General features: G+C 37.4%; 1 protein-coding gene across 2 annotated transcripts in view; it reads right to left on the reverse strand.

Moving 5' to 3' along the window:
- Positions 1-19285, reverse strand: part of Pou6f2 (POU class 6 homeobox 2) — a 482646-nt gene that overhangs the window by 365343 nt on the left and 98018 nt on the right. The window contains exon 2 of one of the 2 annotated variants that reach the window (XM_004668844.2): positions 15334-15502. In XM_004668844.2, coding sequence (XP_004668901.2) covers positions 15334-15502 — 169 coding nt within the window. Of the gene's footprint in view, positions 1-15333; positions 15503-19285 lie in introns of those variants that run through there. The other variant, XM_004668845.2, reaches the window with a different exon arrangement.

Genomic DNA, 19285 nt, shown 5'->3' on the forward strand with positions numbered 1-19285 from the left:
GGCATTTGCCTACAAAGACAAAGGATCCCAGTTTGATTCCCCAGGACCCACATTAGCCAGATGCACAAGGGGGCGTATATATCTAAAGTTTGCAGGGGCTGGAGGCCCTGGAGCACCCATTCTCTCACTCTCCATTCTCTCACCCTTTCCCTCTTTCTCTGTCAAATAAATAAATACATAAATATTAAAAAAATAAAATACAAAAATTACACAAAATGCCTTCAAAAATACCAACTTTGTTTGGCCAACCCATTTTTCTTTAGGCTGTCTAGTGGTAGACATTGAATGGTTTATTATAACTTAAATTTCTGTCAGTTATTACCAAAGAGAAATATGTTGGACTTAATATGTTAGGTTTGGGTAATCTCTCTTCACTTACTATAAGTGATGGTCTGTCATAAGTATAGACATCATGAACTTCCAGAGTCTTCTTTCGTCTGTCTGACTCCCTAATGTGGGACTGCTTTCAGGAGAGAGTTCCCAATTGTCACCTTTGGTCACATACCTTTTTGTTGTTGTTGTTCAGGAAAAAATAAGACACCTTAAGTGGTAATTTCACCAAGGTTGTATCCAGTGAGAGGGAGATAATTTGTTAAAGAGATACCCACATATTGCCCACCCACTGTCCACGAGCTGATTCTACTCTACCATCTGGCTCTTGTCTTTCAAAGCACACCTTACAATGTCAACTTATTAAATTTCTAGGTAAACTTACTTAGTATCTGCATCACTTATCATTTTAAAGTCCACAAGAACAATGAGAAGTTTTGTCTTACTTATCATTCTAGTCACAAGACCTAGTGCAATACTTAACACAGGTACTCAATAAATATTGTCAGAGATGTGAACAATCACTTCTTTATCATAGTTTTGTTAGTAATATTTTGTGATATATACACACATTCTTTCTTCTGTCTCTAAATAGAATAGTATATTCCTATGGGTAGAGTCTATTTTACCTTAATATTCAGTAAGTATTTACCAAGTGTGGATGATGTTCAGAAACATTCTATTCAGAAGCAGTTCAATTCAAAAAACATTTATCTGATACTTAATATATGCAAGATCTATTATATATCCTCTAGGGGCTTGTTACCCTGCAAAAGAGGCAGACAAATGCACAGGTCATTATAATACTAGGCAAACACTGAAAATGCCTTCAAAAGAGTTGGGGAAAAATGAGCAAACAGTTGAAACACAAGGGAAGGCAAGATTCATTGCAGTGTGGGAAATTAAGAAGTGTAGCCAAAATAACACAAAGAGAAGAAGGAGGGGAGGTTGTGGAGTATCCAATAAGTGGTATTTTTTTAAAAAATTAACCTCTTCATAAATCTATTATAAGTGACCTAGAGCACAGTTGATGATATTAAAGGATTGTTCACACCTGGACCCTTTTGCTTTATTGAAATTAAGTAATGTTGGCTAACAATGCTCTGCCACATAGTTTCTATAGATTTTTCTCTAAAAGAATGATAGCTAATAGGGAAAAATACATCTCTGAAATAGCAGAAGAATGAGGCCAAAGTGTCCTTTGAAAAGGTAGTATAACATCACTGCTAGGTTCACAAGGAAGTAACTCTAAAGAAAGCCCAACAGTGAATCCTGTTTTAATGTCTTAGATGAAGAAAATAAGCTTAAAACTCTAAAATCTTATTTTTAGTTTATAAATAGTAGTTGAATATATTTATTGAGTTATATGTGCACATTTCGGAAAGATTAAATTGAGTTAATTAACATATTAACCCCCAAATACTTTCTTGTATTGAGAACATCGAACATTTGTTTTTTGACAATTTGTAATTATACATTATTAATATAGTTACTATACTATGTAAAAGATCATAAAAATATTTTCCTATTAACTAAAATGTTCTAACTTTTAACCAACATGTCTTCATGGCCCACTCCACTCTAGCTAACATCTTTTCAGAAATATCAAAGACCATCAAAGTTTCAAAGACCTTGAGAAAGATTTTTGAACCACCAAGTAATTAAAAGCAAAATAATAATAATAATAATAATAATAATAATAATAATTTGTTGTAAAAAGTCTCAAGATGCCCAGAAAATAAACTGGAACTGAGCTGGAAGCCTTCTCCCTACAGCAAGCTGTCATAGTGATTTCCAGGCTTCTGGGAAACAAAAGTCATTCACAGTCTTAGTGGATCCTACAAGCTGCACAACTGGACAGCTAGGCAAGAAATGCTCACTGGTGCAGTAGTGGCACATCAGTTACGGAGTAACCAATTGCTCTCTATCTAGGCTTGGGGCATGCTCTGTGCATTGAAATCTGAATAGCTTAGCAGGACACAGACCCTAGAGGGAAAGCTACCGCTGTTCTTTTGCTAAATGGATACAATGTACCAATCAAATTTTCTTCCAAATGGTTATTTTAATACTCATGGATTCGGGCTATTCTCACTTTTGGTTAGGGAAGCTTCTTTTTGCACATGGTGGTGAATAAAGGAGACACTTAAGACTTGCCAAGGTGATGAGAAGAAGTGATGGTTGAGTGCTCAGCACTGGATGAGACATCTCAATAACATTCCCCAAGGGTCAGAGAGTATTGTGGAGGAGGTGGCAGAAATAATATTAGTGCTACTGTCACTGTTGGCAAGAGAAGCTTCTCTTTGAAGATGGTTATGGATGCTGAGGAGATCCAAAAGTCATCAACCTGCTAAAAATAACAGGCTGTGGAGAGCTCAGTACTAAATAAGACACCTCAATCATGCCCCCCAAAGGTTAGGGAACACTGCAGAAGAAGGTAGGGACAGAATGTAAGAGCTGCAGTGTGAACAAGGGTACTCTGGGAACTATCCTCCAGGCATGAACTGACCAGTGAATTGGTGACCTCACAGTGGCTGTCCTTACCTCTGAAAGATCTGCACAATAATGTGCCCTTCAACATTTTGACATAGAGAATGTAGGACAAAAAGAATGAAACATCAAAACAGAAGGACTACTAGGAAAGAAGAGGGGTTTGGTGGCCTAGGGGTGGGGAAGAAAGAGAAGGTAACAGAGGGGATTACAATAACCTTGAGGAAGCCTACCCAAAAGGAAACAGCTACTAGGACACAGGACCAGGCCACAAGCTAACTTCATACCACTCCTAAATATCAGTAATATTTTAATATTTTGGTTATTTGACAAAATTGCAAACTTCTACATTTTAACTTTAAAGCAGAGTAATATATATAACTGTCCCCCTCCCATCCTTCTACCCTCACCAACACACTCTCCAAGGTACAATCAACAATGTACCTCTTCTCTAGAGTCTTCTGGTATCCACTAATCAATCTGAACATTTTCCTGAGTGGATTTTAGAAGAAAACAGTGATTAATGCACCTGAAGGTGGAAGGAGTGCTTCTTTCAAGAGAACAAGATCTGTAGAACTCTACTTTGTCAAGAAAGCCTAAGAACTGGTGCTTCTCTGTAGAGAAATGGGGCTCATTCCAACGTTTCTCACTACTGGTTTTTGGGTATCTAATACTAAAAAAATTTCTTTCTAAAGATGGGCAATCTATTTTCAGCTCTTAACAGAATGTGCTATTTACATTTAAGGAACATCAAAGGGCTCTGTGTGTCCCCTGGTATCACCCTCTGGACTGTTCTATATGGTCATACCACCAAGCCCTCCATTCATAGATGGGCAAGTAGAGACTGAAGTCAATGAGTTTTGTTGAGACAGAGCTACAGTCAAATTTGCATATGCTGAACTCTGTAGTTTTGAAACAGTGCATTAAATAAGGAGACCAATATGCATTTAAGAAGGAGAATAGAGGTAGGAAAAACATAAAGCCAAAGACAGCTTATTCTCCTTTTGGACATGACTATGAAACTGTAGAATGTATGCTTCAAAGTCAATGGTGGAAATATTGTTAATAATCCTTTATTTTTCCCAACAATTCTTTGATAATTGTACTTTTTCTCAAATGTTGAGATTCTGACCAATCAACAACTTTTCAAATGCATGATTTTGAAGATCATGTCTGAAAATGCTAGTATAGAATGCTGATCATGGGCTAGTTGAGGACTGGAGGAACATGTCTTGTTCATTTTTGTATCCTTAGCACCTGGCTTAGTCAGTAAACTATGTGATCCCTACCATATGTCTGGTGCATTCTCCATGAAGTCTCCAGCATTCACTATAAAACCTGCCACAGAGTTGAATCAAAAATTCCCTGCTTGATGTTGAATGCATTAATTGTACAGTGTAATACAGAACCATACAATAAATCAGACACATTGTAAATTTCCAGTTCTATCATGTGCTGTAATCACACTATACATATGTGTGCATATGGCACCTCATGCTTTTTGATGTGAAAAAGTGGCTCAGAAGAAAGGCACTTTCAAATCACTCCACAGCAAGGAGGAGAAATATAAGTAGAAACCGGGCTGATGAAAATTCCAAGAAAAAGTAATTTTAAAGATTCAGTAAAGAAATGATCCCAAGGTATGGTTTTATTTTCAATAATTTCTTTATTTTTAGAAAAAGCTTGTTTTCTAACTTCTACAAACATATAAACAAGGAAGTTTTCTATGTAGCTCTGTGACTCTCAGAGAATAAAAGACTAAGTGTGATGAACTTTGACAAAGAATAATAATAATAATAGCAACTCCCATGATTATTCCTTAGTACCTCTCTATGAAAAAAGCATATATACTAAGAATGGCATAAAATGATAAATGTAATAACAATTAATTTCACTGTGCAAAATGTTTTAAAAATGATAACCATTGTAAAATATTCTTGTAATTAAATTTATATTGAAAATGTCATCACTTTTATCTGGATATTAAATATATGAACTTAATCTTTAAGGTATTAAAAAATAATTTCACAAACGTATTTACTACACCTGGTGGTAGGCACTGTTGTGCTATTTTGCTTTTACATTGCATGAAGTTTTCCATGAAAAATAAGCTAATTGCAAATATTGAGGGGTTAAAAGCATTAGATTATTTTTACGTTCACTTGTTAAATGTTCAAATATAGCCACATTAAAACAATTTCAGCTTTCAGCCATCTATTTTTAAATTTTAAGTCATCTTTTTTTCCATGCTATAAAAGTATATTAGCAAATAAACAGACAAACCATCTCAACAGCTAACATAAGTGTGCAATTTTAATGCCTTTTAATCTCACAAATCAATATGAGATTTTTATACTTGTGCATGACCTTCTTCAAATTATCCCCCCATTTTGGCTGAATCAGAGTGAGTGTGGGCTATTTGATAAAAAAAAAAAAAAAAAAAAAAAAACAAACCTAAGTGTGTGAAATAAGAGCCCTTGCTTCTTCTGCCAGACTCCCCTTGACAGAAAGATGATAGAAGCGTTACATCCCTGGGAGAGTAAATGCAAACTGACAAGAGATGAGCCTTTAGATGTTGAATATAATCTTGAATTGTGCTTGAAGTGTCTTATTATCTTGTCTTTTGATGTCTGAAGGGGTGGCTCATTGTTAGAAAAGGAAAACCCTTGCACATCTTTGCCATCTTTAAAAATTGTTTGGCCTTTAACAACTGCTTTTCCAACTAATGTCCATTTCGTCTGACAATAAATATGGCAGGTCATCGGCAAGTGACAAACAATTTACTTTACATGCCACACTTTTATGGGCTTTGAGAGCTCATGTGGAAGCTTATTTTAAAAGGCCCATAGAAATTAGCAGTGTTACAAATGTTGAGGGATCTGAGCTCCATGTGCATAAACCGAAGAAAAGTTCCTCATCCTGCTGTTTCTGGTTTGGTTTCTCACTGATGCCAGATTCGCAATTCAAATCTTTATTTATCATTGACTAAAAATAGCCAGGGAAAATGAAAGAGCAGCAATCAATTCTGACAGATTCCATGAAGGAAGTGCACAAATACAGATATCTAAACCCCGTGCAGTATTCAGAAAAGCACACAAACAAAATCTTGTTTTGAAGCAGGAAATCGAGGTTGACAATGGGCCTGCTGCTTTTTGCCCTCATCTCAGAACCGTCACTTTTTAATTTCCATGGTCACTTTGGGCACTCTTTCCCCTTCACATCTACCATCTGTGTTGTGGTTTTGTTTTAACTTAAAAGTTTAATGATGTTCCCGGTCAATAGGATTCCTTAACAGCTAAATCACGGTCATGCTGGTTTCTGTCACCCAGCCAGAGTTTGTGAAAGCTTTCAAGATCTTTTCTCAGACCTTCCTCACTCTAAGAATCCATAAGAATTCTCAAAAGAACCATAAAGTGTTCCGGGCTCAGGTTATTGTATCATTATAAAAACATATTGATATAGTATAGATGACAAGACTTGTAGCTCATCCTAGCCTTGCCAGCCCATCTCAGTGCCATAAGCAAGCGCCCAACTCACTCCTTTCTTTAAAGCAGGCATCTAGAGACGTTAATCCTTTTGAAGCATGATAAATAATTTTTAAGACTTTTCCAATTGCACACTGATTCCAATCAGCTCATTGAGAAATTACTATGAACACAAAATATAATGGGAGAAGTAGATTATAAACTAAAGTAAAGAAACAAATCAGTCTGCATAAAAATTTGAACAATTTCTTAGATTTAAAATAAAAGACTGCCTTGATCTTAGGACGCAGAATAAAATGAGCCAATTAATAAATAAAATATTGATGATTGTGAAAGTTTTCTCATATTGTCAAGATTATTCTTGCCCCAGATTTACTCATTCACAGATTACAATGCAGCATTGGATTTAATTAAAAGGGCTCTATTAAAATGTTGGCTTGGTGCAATGTTCTTTTCATTCTTCTTATTTTTCACAGAGTGTATTGTTTCCTTTCAGGCACATTTTTTATTCAGTGTTATTTTAGTAAATGAAATAGATGTTTTGAAGGAAAGAAAACAGTCCATCCCCACCCTCCTTCCCCTCCAAACACATTGAAATACAGAAAAGTATGCTTGACTTTTTTATTCTTCTCTACTCTTGGTTGATTTTAGCAAAAAAATCACTCTGCAATAAGAATTTTTCATGCTTTTTAAACAGCTTCAAATGTTTGCATTTTTAAATCAAATTAATCCCTTAGCCTCTCTTCTCTGACAGAAAATTCTCTTCTGCAATGTGTTTCCCCTGAAACATTAACTTGTAAAAATAAATCTTAACATACCACTACTAAAAGACAAATGATCATATATGTAGTCCACAAGAATTGCAAAAGATTAATAATGCAGCATGATTTCAATAGCATACAATGAAAATGTGACTTCTTGGTTGTTCATCACACAACCACCTACATACCTATGCAAATGTGCACCTAAGCACATGGAACTTGTACAGGGATTTTTAACAAAAATGGTCCTTAAAATCTTGGGAAAATGCCATTTGCTGAAAAACAAATGGATAAATAAATGCTTATGTTAAGATGCATGGATATGCCACAAAGAGATAAATATTTAGGGTCATTATTTGGACAGTAGTGTTTTCCCCAGCTTGGCTGAGTTTTACATAATTTAGAAATGTATATATTCTCTATAATTCAAACTGTAGAAAAGCCTTCAAATTGCTTTGTTGAAAAACTGCCCAAGTTCTGGAAAATCCTGCTGTCTCCTCCAGTCCCTGAGCAGCAGCAGCAAAGAGTGGGCTGGACTCAAGCACAAGCTGCCTGAATGACTCAAGGAGACAATACCACCAGTGGTCCTTCATCAGCTAACTTATGGATAAGGGTTAGCTGAACACTGTTACTTTAACCTATAGCAGTACTGGGGAACATGTAAATGCTGTGTGGGTAGTATGAGCTAAAAGGAAGTTCATTATTATAAGTGAGCCTTTATTAATTGTGTGAATGACAATAAAAACATACACACTAAAATTGAGTGAGACAACTTGAAGCAGCATATTGAGAGTGAACTAGACAGCAAGACACACCATAGATGCACACAAATGTTTTGTGACTTTGTGACTTCCACAGACTTTTGCACAATTAGGTTGTTTCCCCTCATTAGATTAAAATAGTACAAGGTGTTTGAAAAAGTCTTTCAATATAGGAAAAATACTGACTATTTTATAGAAAAGCATAAAGAAGTGCTAATGCCAAAAACATGAAGTAAGACAAACTTGTTTATTAAATTGTTGAGTATTTTCATGTTAGCTCATTGGTACATGATAAAAGTCTCCTAAAAATACTTTCATGCTCTTTCCTCATTCTCAGACTAAACCAACCACCTTCATTTGGATTGTTTTCCCAGGTTTAACCATCTTAATAAAGGTAAGCTTCATTAGAGAATCTTACTTCACATGGTCTTCAGCAAGAAAACCTGAAAAGTAGTTTATGTAAATTACATTAGTTAGTTTCCTTTATTGTAATCTGATCATTTTCATCTTATTTTCCAATGGTTTTGATGACATGATAGTCCTCCAATAAAAGTGACTTAAACTGCACTAGTCACAATATTCTAGATTGCCTTTAATGTCAGAAATTTTAGTATATTCTTGCTACCTATACAACCTTTTAGGCAATTAAAAAGAAAAAGCTGTCAAAATGAGTGATCTAGATTTTAAGATTCTGAAATAAAGCAGGCATTCACATAATATACTTGGAATAATATTTTAAATAAATATTATTTAATTCTTAAAAAGATCTCACAAGGTATGCATGTTGAGTAACAGACTTTTTATATTTTTGTCTTTTAATTCTTATAAAGCAAAGTGACTTTACACTTTTTTGAAAACAAACTTTCTTTTATGCAAAAAGATTCAGTGCTATTTTTTCTGGCCTCTGCCAGAAAAAAAGGCTTAGTCCATTTCTGATAGATCAGTATATAACACAGGATATCAAATGTCACCAAATAAGGTCATTCATCTTATATATTTTTATGAAATCTATTCTGGCAATCCAAAGGTAGCTTATATTTGAAAGATTAAGAATTGAGTCTGTTTCAATAATTAGACATTATCCCATGCCTTCATATGTCAATGCTCAAATATTCCTCTATGAATGAATTTTACATATTATTTGGAGTTATTCCCAAAGACAAGTCCAGATAGTGAAAGATTTGGGACCTCACTTGAATCAGAGCATGATAACTGTATGCCAACTGCAGAATGCCACTTAAAAATTAAATCATGTTTATAGTTCTAAGGAAAACAACATTGAAATCTCAACGATGAACATTTAAAAAGTGAGAGGAGTGGGTATGCACAAAAGGCAAGAAGAGAAGCAAAAGCAGCACCAAGTACAGCACCTCAGAAACAATAAACAAACCAACTCCAGAGCCATGCTGGATATTAAAGAGAGAAGCTTCCAGGGGAGGATGGCAACGGTTACTATGAGCTTACCGTAGCTACCTCTGCCTTTGGATATTTTTTAAAAATTTATTAACCTGACAGCAGGAAACTTTACACAGATTGCCCCCTGACAGGGGGCCAGTTTGGCAAGAACACTTTTCTATCTTTCTCTTTAGCATAAGAAAATCAAGAACTGAGTTAAGTGACCAGGAGCACGTTTGGGCAAATATGCCTTCTGCTGTGATTGCCACTCCACTCCCAGAAAGACCTGCGTAATCAGGGGCCGACCAAGAGCAGAGCCGAACTCTACACGCGTTCTCTTCAGAGCTACTTTCTTCTTCATGTGTGATGTCTGATGTATTATTAATTCCAAAATATCAACCGGCAAGGTCGCCAATCAAAGAAATTGCCAGTTCTCTCATAAATTATGTTTACTATGTAATAGCAAACACAGTTTGCTTGAAGTAGTAAGCTTAAATCTCATTTCTAAAGTGAGAAAATTCTATGTGGCCAATTTTGAAAAATAATGCTACTTCTATAACTAAACTTGGTGACTATGAGAGAAGGCAATTGAGCCTTGGGAGCTGAAAACAGAGTTGGTATGTGCCTCTATTATGACTAGGCGGAGTAAACTACAAAAATACCGTAATGCCAGATAACCTGTAGGCCAGAGACTTCCAAAACATTCAAAAAGCCAAGGTGGGATCTTTTAAAGAAATTACAATGTGCAGATTAGCTAGCCACATCACCTTGTCCCACTTCCAAGTTCTTATGGAACCATTTACTACAAATGACCACGCACCACAGCATCCAAATCAAAGGAAGAAACGTGAAGCCACGTCAGCCCTTTGCCTTGCTAATGCATTACCATGCAGCATCCTTGGATACTGCGATACTGAACTTTCTTCTTTAACAGAGGCCTGGCTGGAGCCCCTGGGCATGGCAGAATGATAAAAAGAAAGGCACTCTGAACGTCCCTCCTGACTCACACATAATGCAATTTTCCAGTGCAGTACCACTTAGATATAAACATGTTACTGAATGAATACAGTAAGGAGTTTGAACACTGGTACTCTTCTACCTAGATTTTTCCCAAAGGTTATGCAAGAACCATATTTAAAGAAGATTTATTTACAGCTCATTATTACCATGATATTATTGGGGTGGGGGGACTTCCACCAAACTAAATGTGTCTAAATATACACAGCCTCTCACTGATTTTTATTAAAAAATACTTCAATGCATTAGCTTTGCTTATGTGTAAGATAGCTATCAAAATGGGCACCTCCCCCAACTAGCCAGATAACAACAGGCAAAGGGTTTGTTGGACTATTACACTGTAATCCACTTTTGACAAACACTTTTTCATGCATCTCACTTACTTAACAAATAAAGGGTTCCACTGATTCCTACTTGGCTTCTTTCGCATTGAATCTACTACTCAAATTACTGTCTTGATTTACAAATAACTTGTTTTAATGTTTTCCTAGCAAAACCCAGTTATGTCAGTGAAATAAACATGAATTTTCCACCGATAAAACATAAAAGATTAAAAATATATAGAATCCTGGTCTATATTTTAAATGAACATATTTCTCCAGAGATTCTTCCTCATCATCTCTTAGCTCTCTGGGGCTTAGGTCCTACATGTTGATTACTGGCACAGGCATATGTTATCAGAGTGTGATGAGCACCCAAGGTACTGAAACCTTGAGAGACACGTTTAAATAAAGTAATGTAGACAGTTAGTCCATAAGTAAGGACTCCACTTACACACAGGCAAGAGGCTATCTTACCAATAAAGCAGCGCCCATGACCAGCCCCACAGTGACCTCCGTGTTGACCTGCAGACACCACTGTCTCAGGGGGTGACAAACAATTTAGTCCTTGATCCCTTTGTCACTGAAAATGACTCCATGGCTATAAATTCTAATCAAGTCAAACTGGAAGGCAGTTTGAATTATTTTTTTTTTACTAATGACTGTTTCTAGCATAAAGATCAGCCAAAGTAAAAGAAAACAAACAGCATACTTCCTAATATGGAGGAATTGTTGGTGAAACTTCCAGCCCTCCCCTAATAATTGTTCATAGACAAGTAACATTGAAAGTATCTGTTCCCATAACTACCATGGCATAGAGTTTCTTTCAAGTTAGAACAAAGCCCCACAATATTACAGGAGAAAAGCAAGTACATGACTAAAACTTTCAGGTACAGAGTTCATAAGTGGTGGCTGCTTCTTAATCTCAGTTCAAGGTTCTGAGCTCTGTCCAGATCATAGTTAGCACATCTCAAATGAGAGGCCTCACTAGCACCGCCGCCCAAGGTGGCTGGAATCTGAAGGAAAGCAATCACAACAATTAAGTTGAAACAATGAGAATTCTCTTAAGGAGAAATACTGTTTACAAATCATCTTTCAAATCTGAAAGATATGCAGGGGAGATATAAGACTCTTCAGGCGAGAGAGCATAAGAAAACTTTAACACAGATATTTTTTCCAGGAATATATATTACTTTTCTGTTTCTGCAGCCATTCTCCTGACCGAGTTGTTGATGATACCATTTGAATTTTAGCATCCAACTTGACGGAATGTGGAACACTGAATTCTTGATGGGCATGACTAAAAGTGAAGTACCACATTGACACGAGTGCTATAAATGTCACCGGAGAAACACAGCAACCCCTTCCCTTGGAGATTATTTGCCAAAGGCCAGCTCTGAGAATGGTTTCCAGTACTACATCACTAGTCACATACAGTGTAGTATCACTCATTTGATCATGCAGTTACAGCGCCATGAGACACAGCACCAGCTTCGCTAATGATGCCCCCAGCACGCATGCCCACGCTACTCCATGGTGCTTCCTGCGGTTCAGAGCTTAGCGTAATACTCTTATGAACAGAAGCAGAGCTCATCTTTCTACAGGGCTTTATATGAGCAAATAATGCACCGCTTAATGATATCACAGAGAACTACCTCACCACATGTTTCTCAATGAAATGTGGATTTCTCTCTCTTAAGTGTACTTCAGTTTCCATGGCTGTTCAAGTTAAGCAAAGCGTTACCTCTGATGTAATTACTTTATAAAACACAAGGGCCCTTTTCTGAACTTTCTACTTAGGCTGGCATATGGCTCCTTGCTCCTCCTCCTGGCATCTGAGCTGCTCAGAGCACTGAAAACATTCTGCACAGTATGTTTCCCTTTGGATGCTACTAAATGCAGAGGTGCAATTTAAGGAGAGGCATAAAAAGCCCAGTGGCTCCTGGAATTCTCTTTGTTTATCTATAGAGGCCATCAGTATTAGCCTCTCTCCTGCAGTTTGGGGCTGAGGTGGCATACTGTGAGAGAGACAGGCTTGTCCTCTGGACTGCTAATGTGAACAACCCCAGATGGGCGAATAGGCTTCAAAGAAATCTGTTCATACGGAAATTTCAGGTGCAAAAAGAAAACGGAGCTCTTTTTGCCCCATGTGTTGAGTAATGATTCCCCATGACACTAAGTGTATCAAGGCACACATGATTTGCCCTAATCTGCTCTGTTCTTTGGAGAAGCACTGTATTCAACAGTATGAGGTGGAAGGTACAGCAGGGATGGTTTGAGAGAGTGAACAGTGGAAAAATCCTTATTTAGAGAAAACATGAATGGCTTCAACTACCCAGGAAAAGCTCAGTTCTTTATTAGCAAGTAAAGAATATAATTGGAATAACACCTAAAAATACATATAAACTTGAATAGATTCATGTCAAAAAGTAAAATGAATTATATCACCAAAGTTACAAAAATTATTTTAGGAACTTTTAATAAGTTTTGGTAACTAGAATTCCCAATTGCAAATCCTAGAAATATTCAAAAGTGAGCATATAAAGGTTTCACTAACCAAGGAAACAATATAAAACATTTGGGGTACTCTCCCTTTATGTGCTTCCTATAATCTGTTTGATATTGTCTTCAATTTGTTCTTAAGTTTTCAAGATTATTAAATCAACTTATTTCTTCTCTACCTAATTAGAAAATTAGAAAGATTCACATTGCATTTGCAAAATAGTCTAGAGATGAAAGACAACCAAGTGAATACAAAACACCCTGAGACTGATGATACAGATATTCTTACTCAAAATCAGAAGTTGAGAATCTCAAAATGCACATAGGTGCCTTTTAAGGCCCACTCTGTTTTTTAAGTTAAACTAGGATTTCTAAGCATATGACATCCCAGAAAAATTCCACTTAATAGTTTTTCTCAGAGACCTTTAAATTCAAATTTCTTTGACCCTCTTGGGACTCTAGAAACATACTTCTCTGCACATGCATACCAATAGACATAAAATACACAAGATTTGTAACAAGCTCAACACTGAGAAATCTCAGTCAATGCTAAGAAGTCAAATCAATCATCATTTCATTACTGTCATTGAAAGAAAACATGGTGGGCCCATAAACCCAAGCTTACCAAATGTATTCACATGAAAAAAAATGCATATAAAGTTTGGCATAAATAATTTAACATCTGTAGCTACATTGAACTGATGCCTGATTACTTTCTAAAGGCTGAAATGCTCATTTTAGTATACTCAACACCAGAGAAGCTTGAACATGGATTTCTGCCCTTCCTGTGGTTTGTAACTCCATCTGACTGCTCTCAGTAGCCTTTAAAATCAAATGAATATTTTAGGATATAATTCTTCCTACACAGAGAAAACTTAGATTTTTAACAGAGTACTTCTTTGGAGTAGAAATGCTAAAACCTTATTGAGTAGGTTGGGAAATTTTTATCAGGTAAATACCCTTTTAAAGAAAAGGTAATCACAAAAGTTCTTAAAACTCAAACTATCGTATTCTTAAGTACAAATAAATAACTTTGCAACAGAAAAATTAAAAAGCAATGTCTGCTTACAGCATCTCTCTAATGCTGACTGGGTATTTGGAGTGAGAGGAGCTCCTCTGATAAAGTTGGCTCTCAAGGCAGCTTCCTTTGAATAAGCTCAAAGAAATCTATTTCCTAAACTAATTTGACACTTCACAAGGGGCTTATGCAATGTTGCTGCTTTTCTTTAAAGTTCAGGCTCATGACTGTCTTAACTTGAGAGCAAGCAGTTCTCTACATATGTTTATATCAAGCTAAATATATATATATATATATATATATATATATATATATATATATATATATCCACACACAGAAGTACACACACACACACACACACACACACACACACACACATGCTTGAAAATCATTAAGAGCAATTGCTAAAGGGCAATTGTTCTGAAAACCTAATGTGGCACCAAGCGCTTCTCCCGCAGAGGCGTCCACAGGACCCATCACCTATACACCTCCACCGCGGGTCCCTTCTCTAGAGACCACAGTTGCTGGAGTTGACTCAGATGGCCTCTGTTTGAATGACAGATGTCTTTGGTGAACTGTCACTGTTTGTTTATGAAACAAAGATTCTGAAAGGTCCCATGCTGTCTCCTTGGTTAGTAGGCACTACAAACATAATGATGAGGGGAGCAGGGTAGGATAAAGCTAATAGGTCCTATTTTCTTTCCCCAACACCCTTTTAAAGAAGAAACACCCATTCTGATGACAAAATGCTATTGCTTTGAGCAATTCCTGCAGCCACCTTTGTTTACCTGGCATTGCACGGTTGGCATTGACATTTTTCAGTCTTCCTCTCTGTCTTTTGAGGACAGATAATAACTCTTTCCTTTCTTTCCCCTTAACAAAAGGCTGTGAAATAACCCGAAATAGAGTCGATATTTATTCAATAAATGCTAAACCAATTCTCACAATGAAACTAATTTCCTGGTTATTATTACCATTGTCAGTTCTTTTTCTTAAAAAAAATAATAATTTTCAGCCTGAGGAACACCAGCAATATTCCACTAGTCTGAATGGGCAGCCAGCATGGTCCCTTCTTGGTAAAAGTTTTTAAGACATCCTCCCAGCCAGCTGCCTCTGCTCCGCACCTCGTCCACAGAAGCTCCTCTTTAGCACTTGCAAGAACACTGAATGAGCCACAGTGGGAGAGGGGGCCTAGGCTCTGGACCGCTCTTCTGGGCAGCATGGAAGGACCGGAATGAAACACCTAGACAGACTTACCGAAGAGCTTGCTGGGAGTGTCCTCGCTGTCATTTGATTCCACAGGCGCGAGCAGGGGCTCCTGTGGCTCGCTGTCGGAAGTAGCCTGGTCCTCACCTCTCAACTCCGCATTCATTTCACTTCGCACTGACAGCAAGGGCTTACTGACTTGTCCAGCTATCATTGGATCCTAGGATGGGGGGAAAGAGTGAAGGGGAGGAAAAAAAAAGTGGCAGCTTTAGAGTGCGTGTCCTCTCTCTCCCTCTCCTGTCTTGCACACACACACACACACACACACACACACACACACACACACACACACACTCCCTCTCTCCTCTCTTATCTCTGCCTGCTCCCGCTGTTATTGCTGGCTGCAGTCAAGTGAAGAGCTATTACAGATTCGATGAGTTCTCCATTACTCCCCACCCTATTAAAGCTCAACTAGCATGTGAGACATTCAGGAGCTTCGGAGGGAAAAAGAAAAAAAATTAAAAAAAAAAAACAAAAAAAAAAACTTTGAAGGCAACCTAAACCAACACAGCGTTAATTGTGGGATGCTCTTTTGTGCGAATGTTTTTACACCTTGTTCTGTCTTTAATGCCTTAGGAAAAGAAAGTGCTGGGTTTGTATTTCAGCAAGGTACCTTTTGAGAATGAGAAGCTTCTCCCTGGGGGAGAAGCAATTAAACCCTATCCCAAGAGCGGAGAAAAGAGACAGGGAGAAAAGAGACCGCAAAAATGCTTTCAGCGGGAATAAAAGATATTTCTTATGTAAATTCAATGGATACCCTTACAAGTTGTCCCAGACTGGGGACATAGCAGACCCCAAATCAAAGGAGCAATTTAAAACAATCAATACACAACAAAATATACAAAAAATTGGTCTAAATTTTTTAAGGAAGTGGGAAAATACTTACAAACTGTGTTCAGTAATTCACTTATCTAGAGCATCATGCGCCCAGAGCATTAAAGAAAAAGGAAACAAAAATCACCTCCAATGGGGAAAAAAAAAAACAGAAAAACTTTTTGCCCAGATAATTTAGAATCTGCTTTGTCTTCAGCTCATTGAGGAGGGCATGTTAGGATCAGAAATGTTTTCCAAAAGGATCCTTCCAGTCCACTCACAAATTAGCTTGCATAAGATTGCTTTGCCCACCAATCTCAGCATGCAGAAGGAAAGAGAAAAGCAAGAAGTGCCCTTTTTCATGATCTTGGAGCTATTTATTGCCAAGTTCATGCTTAAATGGTTCCTGAGCAGGAAACAGGTGACGCTGAGGAGCAGGTGGGCGCTCGCTCCTGGCCCCACCACCACCATGCTTGTGCTACGCCTGGAGGCTTTTTTTCTAAATGTATTCATGCCTGAAAAGTGAATTTGATATGACACATGATAATCTATGAAAATGTTAATCAATACAAATAGTTTAAGCTGTCATCAAATGCACTTCTTTAGTCAATACTCATACCACTGAAAACAATGTCACTGTCACCAGGGCTTAATTTGCACAGCACTTAAATATTGGACTCTGTGCATCAATGCACTTCTTCAAATACTGGAGGTAAACACATTTTCTCCCTATTTAAGGCTGAAGCACTCAGCACGCATTTAGCTGAGCCGAAACCTCCCTTTTGAATACCTTGATAGGTCCACTGGAGGGCAAAATTAATACTTAATTGAATCTCACAGTCATCAAAATAATCAATACTTTTTTATTATTTATTCTTTACAGTCTGTTGACTGTTTCAAACCTCTGAGGGAATGGTGGAAAGGATTCATGGCTTTGAAACACTGTCATTTAACAAGGTAATTTTCAGTGGGGCATTAGGGGTTGTGAAACATATAATAAAACAAAAATGGTGGCTTATAATAGGAAGAAAGAAAAGAATTATATTTCTGCCATCTAACAAAACAGGATAAATAAAAAAGCAAGTGCAGAGAGAGCAAGAAAGGAGGGGGATGAGGGAGAGGGAAAGACTGGCTTTTGAAGGTTTTATCATATCAAGAGCAGAGCCGAGCTTTCATAATGCTGACATTTCTCATCCTGACAATCCTAAACAAGTGGAAAGGATGAGATCGCAGATATCATCTTTCATCACATTCCCCAGCTTAGGAACCAACATGACAGCTCCTCTCCCCTTTACACTGTTAATTACTAAATAAAATACTACTCTCTGTCAACATCAGATTATTGTAGATAGCAACCGCAAACCTTCCTCCATTGTTCCCCCTCTGAAACCGTGATACCTACCTTGAACTCTTTAGAAAATAGATTAGGCTTGTCCCACTATATTGTAAATATTTGAAATAGGATCAATCTAATCAATGTGGTCGATCCACAGTATTGTCAGCCTAAATTTGCTGGTGATAGATGAGCATCTGGAGCCCTGGGTAAGTGACGAGGGTTTGGAGCACTGGGTACCTGGCTGGGGGCATTTGGGGAGGCCACAGAGAAGAAAGGAGACACATGAATCTCAATCATTCCCCAGATTTCTTTCCTATATATTAAAGAATGTGTGTTTCCATTCTCATTCAGTGAGTGGGCAGGAGGACTAGGAACGGAATGACACTGCTTGGCCTCAGCATTTGGAGTGTGTGCATCATGTGATAAAAAGCCCCGGTTTAAATTCTAGAATACTCAATATTTAATAAAAGGTTAGAGACTCAATCTCTTTAAAGGAAGAGATATGACTTGTTCCTTTGAAACACCCAGTCTCTATGGATGCAGTATTCATTTGATGAGTTTTTTTAAGTGGTGTTAATTGTAAACTTCTGTTGGGAATGGCATTCCTAGGATAAACCACACAGGATTATTCCTGTGTTAATGAATATTTAGGAATACTAAGAAGGACTATTGTCTTCTTTAGTTGTGAAGGGTCAAAGCTGATTCCTGAATCACACAGAAGAGCTCAAATGCAGCTGGTAAGTTCAAGTGCACTTAAATCTTTAAGATGCTCAGTCTGGCTGATGTGTGCAAAGCATGTATGGCAAATGGTTTATGTTCACTGACCATTAGCTCTTCTTTCTTAAATTACTTTTATGCACCTTATACATGGCTAGGTTCCCAACTAGTGCCTCTCAGTGACTTCAGCTTAGACAATACATTTTGACATTAAAGTTTGACTTACTCATTTGATTTTTCATTTTACAAAACACTTTACAAATTTTCATGATGCAGCAGAACACACATACATTTACATACTTTCACACACACACATATGCATATGTGTGTATATAAATCCCTAGTGAGACAGACAGCAGTCAGCTTTTAATTATAGTTGCAGCCACCAGGGTGAGGGGGCATCCATTTGAAAATGTGTCACAAGCAGGAACCATTGAGTCCGGTCTTATGAATGATAAGGAGGGACTCTTTCAAGCAGTACTTGGCAGGGAAGTTGTTTTCTCCCTCCAGAGTACAGTGGTATTCTGTGGAATCTTTGCTGCCAACTGAAGACAGGATTTTCCAGTATGCACTCACATTGTAAAAGGATCCTTATTGCAGCAAGTAGCTAGTCAAACTGAAACTAAGGCAGAGCAGATGGAGCTTTCTTGCTTAAACATTTGCAGTTGTTACCACTGCAGAAGGAGAAGTGATGAGTTCTCTGCCATTTGTTATCACCTTGGCAGGAGAAAGTGAGTGGTCTGATGTTCAAGTTCTGAGGACATAGGAGTAGGACATGGCATGTGCCTGTACAGGCCACTCCAGTAACCCAAGAACCCAAGACAGTGAGATTTCAACAAAAATTATTCCTTTACCTACAATGAAAAATGGGGCAATAAACAAACATCCAAATTGTACAGTAATTAAGTCTTCTTCAGGCATTGTCAAAGAATAAAATCACTCACTGAAGGCTTTTACTTGACGAGTTCTTGAGTCACATCTGGAGTTCCTCAAACTAAGTAAGTGACTGCCCTATTTTTATTACTTTCATTATATAGACAAGCAACTCAGACTCAGAGAGGTAGACTGACCTGATCC

This window comes from Jaculus jaculus, chromosome 16, assembly GCF_020740685.1.
Source record: "Jaculus jaculus isolate mJacJac1 chromosome 16, mJacJac1.mat.Y.cur, whole genome shotgun sequence".
In the NCBI taxonomy this organism is placed as follows: Eukaryota; Metazoa; Chordata; class Mammalia; order Rodentia; family Dipodidae; genus Jaculus; species Jaculus jaculus.